Genomic DNA, 3981 nt, shown 5'->3' with positions numbered 1-3981 from the left:
CTGCCCTCCCCTCCCCTCCCTCGACTTCCCTTCTCACCCCAAAACCCCCCGCCATTACCACCACCTTCCTCTGTCCCTTCCGAAATCCCCCCCTCTCTCTGCCTGTCCGTCACAACTGACAGGCGCGGCCATTACCAGGAGCAAGCGGACGCTCTCTCCGTCTCCAGCTCTGCCCTGTTTCGTTCCAAGAAACAAGGGAGCGGCGGGAGGACCAGCGGCCGGCGGCGGCAATGGGGGAGGAGATGGACACGCCCGGCGCGGGCTGGCTGACGTGGCGCGCGGCGGCGGCGCTCGCCGTGGCGGCGTGGCTGGCGCTGCACGTGGCGGCGCGCGTCGCGGACGCGCTGTGGTGGCGGCCCCGGCGCCTGGAGGCGCACTTCGCGGCGCAGGGGGTGCGCGGCCCGCCGTACCGGTTCCTGCTGGGGTCCGTGAAGGAGATGGAGGGGCTCATGGCGGAGGCCTCCGCCAAGCCCATGTCGCCGGCCACCTCCCACAACGCGCTCCCCCGCGTGCTCGCGTTCTACCACTACTGGCGGAAGATCTACGGTGCGTGCCCTCCTCCTCCTTCTCCCACCTCTCGCTTTCGCCCATGTGTTGCGTCGCCGGGCATGTGTCGCGCGCCCTCCCCCGCCGCCTGATTGCTCGGTCATCTTTTTGGCCGGTTTTGGTTGCGCCTCCGTGATCTGTTCCCTCCCTGTCCGCTTTCCCGGCACCCCCTCTCTCCTCCCCTCTCTCTCCTCCTGCAGAATTGCTCCCTGTGCCTGTCCGTTTGCGCCCAGGGGCTCAGCTTTTGTCTCTTCTTGTCAGCACAGCGCAGCTTCTCTCTCTCCATCTCTATCCATTTGCGTCGTCTCCCTCTCCCTTCTTCCTCCACGGACACCTCAGTAATCTCACCTGTCATGCCGCCATTGCTGCAGCAGCTCTGCTCTTGTCCTTCCCTTGCTCGCCTTGCCCATCTGGCTGGCTTCTTGCATTCAATGGGGCTGGGCTTGGATCATGAGCGGAGCACATGGGAGAAAACCTGTGCGGTACAAGTCTTTTCCTTTTCTTTTTTCTTCTTCTTCTTCTTTGGTTGGTTTCCGTGTTCTTGCTGGCGATCGAGGTGTCGACGGATCGGACGGTTGATTGATCGGCGGCGTGTCGCATGTGCAGGGCCGACGTTCTTGATCTGGTTCGGGCCGACGCCGCGGCTCACGGTGGCGGAGCCGGAGCTGGTGCGGGAAATCTTCCTCACGCGCGCCGAGGCGTTCGACCGCTACGAGGCGCACCCCGTCGTGCGCCAGCTCGAGGGCGACGGCCTCGTCAGCCTCCACGACGACAAGTGGGCGCTCCATCGCCGCGTCCTCACCGACGCCTTCTACCCGGACAACCTCAACGTGAGTGCCCGCGCCGTGCCGCTGCGCCCTGCTCTTCTAGAGTTCGTGCGCCGGCGGAGATGGCTGACGCGCGCCTCGATGTTGGTCTCGTTTCCCTTGCAGCGGCTGGTGCCCCACGTCGGCAGGTCGGTGGCGGCGCTGGCGGAGAAGTGGCGCACCATGGCGGCCGCCGGCGGGAGCGGCGAGGTGGAGGTGGACGTCGCCGAGTGGTTCCAGGTGGTCACGGAGGAGGCCATCACGCGCGCCACCTTCGGCCGCAGCTACGACGACGGCCGCGTCGTGTTCGCCATGCAGGGCCGGCTGATGGCCTTCGCTTCTGAGGTCTTTCGCAAGGTCCTCGTCCCCGGCTACCGGTAAGCGCTCCCCCTCCGGCTCCGGCGCCATTGATCGATACCCGCCAAGCCCCGGCTCTGCTCATTTGAAAGACAGCGACTGACCAAAAAGATGCTCTTTGTTCCAGGTTCTTGCCGACCAAGAAGAACTGGCAGTCGTGGAAGCTGGACAGGGAGGTACGGCGGAGCCTGACCCGGCTCATCGCCCGGCGCAGCGACGAGGCCGAGGCGGAGAAGGCCGGCGACGACGGCGACTTCCGCGACCTTCTTGGCGCCATGATCAATGCCGGCGATAGGAAGACGCGGGCGCCGTCGCCGACGGCGGCGATCCCGGTGGAGGAGATGCTGGAGGAATGCAAGACGTTCTTCTTCGCCGGCAAGCAGACCACGACGAACCTCCTCACCTGGGCCGCCGTGCTCCTCGCCATGCACCCGGATTGGCAGAAGCGCGCCCGCCGCGAGGTCCTCGACGTCTGCGGCGCCGACGAGCTCCCCTCCAAGGAGCACCTCCCCAAGCTGAAGACGGTGAGTCCCTCCCACAGCAGTGACCGCTGCGGTCGATTTTTCGAATTTTCCCCAATGGGCATTCCGGTCATTTCAGCCGCTGACATACAGTGCCCTTCGTGTTCCTCGTGTGGCAGCTCGGCATGATCATGAACGAGACCCTCCGGCTCTACCCGCCGGCGGTGGCCACCATCCGCCGCGCCAAGACCGACGTCCAGCTCTCCGACGGGTGCATGATCCCCCGCGACATGGAGCTGCTCATCCCGATCATGGCCATCCACCACGACACTCGGTTCTGGGGCCATGACGCGGCGCAGTTCAACCCCGCGCGGTTCGCCGACGGCACGGCCAGGGCGGCGAAGCACCCCCTGGCGTTCATACCCTTCGGCCTGGGCTCCCGGATGTGCATCGGCCAGAACCTGGCCCGGCTCGAAGCCAAGCTCACCATGGCAATCCTTCTCCAGCGCTTCGAGATGCGGACCTCTCCGAACTACATCCACGCGCCGACGGTCCTGATGCTCCTCTACCCGCAATACGGAGCGCCGGTGATCTTCCGGCCACGGTCAGCTCATCCGGCGGATCCGGCGGCCTCATAGCCGACCACAGCTTCCCCTGTCCCAAGCCCCCACATTCTTTTGTCAAAATTGACAAAAAGGTTTCCATGAGGCAGGGCTGAGAACCTGTGGGTCACCCCGGTGCCCCCCAAAAAAAAACCCATAGGACATGTCTAGAATGACCCAAATGCCCTCCCAGCCACCCCTGTGTATATGCCAAGTGATACTAAAAGCCAAGAAGCACTAACCTTTTGTCCTAGCCTGCGCCTCGGGCCCCACCCAGGTTGCCCGGAAATGCCCTCCTTAACAGACCGGATCAGGCCCAGCCTTTTGTAAGATTTGATGACACACAACGGGGAGGGCCCCACCCCCCTCCCCTCCCCTGTTTTTTGTTCCTTGCCCATGGCAGCCGGTGTATGTATTCTGTATAGTGTGGTTTGTTTGTTCCCGTCTCCTACGCTGGTAGAGACGAAAATGCAATGGAGAAAAGAAATGGAAGGGGGAGAGATTGAGATGGCAGAGAAATGCAGCGGCGCCTGTCCACCTTCCACACGGCATTCCTCCTCCCTTTCCGCCGGCCTCTTTCGCTGATCTTTCGTCCTTAGTGATAACAAATTGCGGCTTTGTCTCCTGTGATTACACAGGTTCTTGATCAGTTTTCATTTCCCCATCATCGTGTCTTGATCTCACTCGACAAAAGCATTATGCCCCGAGATCGGAACCCCGGTTAGATCGCGGTAATAATCGCGATCCTACTCCCGCGGGTGCTAAATTGCTGTGCTAATCATTTCCACGCATAGGGTTCAATTCCAGCTTGTTGCTTTAGCAAGACGCTATCCACACATAGGGAATAAAATTTTTTGAAGGAAAAAAATAGACGGAGCCATTATTTGCAGGCAAATGCGAATTAACCAACCCATGGCAAGATGGCAGGAAGAAACCAGGTGGTGAGGCGTGGGGCCGCGCGGTGGGGGACATGTCGCGTGGGGCCCGGCCGGGCGGGGCGGGGGAGCAGCAGCAGCCAAACCGGGGTGGGGGCGGCCGGGCCGGCGGGGATTGGTGTGCGGCGCCTGCCTGTCCTTGGGGGCCAGCTGTCACTGCCGCAACCAGCATTCCCAACAGTTACGCTAACGGACAAGACAACGCCGCAAGATCCGCAGCATCCACCCTGTTTCGTTTTCCTTTTCCCCCTCCACCGTTCTTCCACGCCCCAAA

At 62.5% G+C, this 3981-nt stretch overlaps 1 protein-coding gene across 1 annotated transcript; it reads left to right on the top strand.

Annotated features, from left to right (window-relative positions):
- The first annotated feature begins 863 nt into the window (after positions 1-863).
- LOC112902131 (cytochrome P450 734A2-like) lies at positions 864-3421 on the top strand. The gene is made up of 5 exons (XM_025971062.1): positions 864-1028; positions 1153-1376; positions 1479-1729; positions 1837-2233; positions 2350-3421. Exons 1-5 carry the CDS (start codon positions 1010-1012, stop codon positions 2806-2808), a joined length of 1350 nt encoding a protein of 449 aa, XP_025826847.1. The 5' UTR covers positions 864-1009; the 3' UTR covers positions 2809-3421.
- Positions 3422-3981: the final 560 nt, after the last annotated feature.

Source organism: Panicum hallii, chromosome 1 (genome assembly GCF_002211085.1).
Source record: "Panicum hallii strain FIL2 chromosome 1, PHallii_v3.1, whole genome shotgun sequence".
NCBI classification, from domain to species: domain Eukaryota; kingdom Viridiplantae; phylum Streptophyta; class Magnoliopsida; order Poales; family Poaceae; genus Panicum; species Panicum hallii.
Note: the sequence above shows the minus strand (reverse complement) of the source record. Positions and strands in the feature narration are given on the sequence as shown.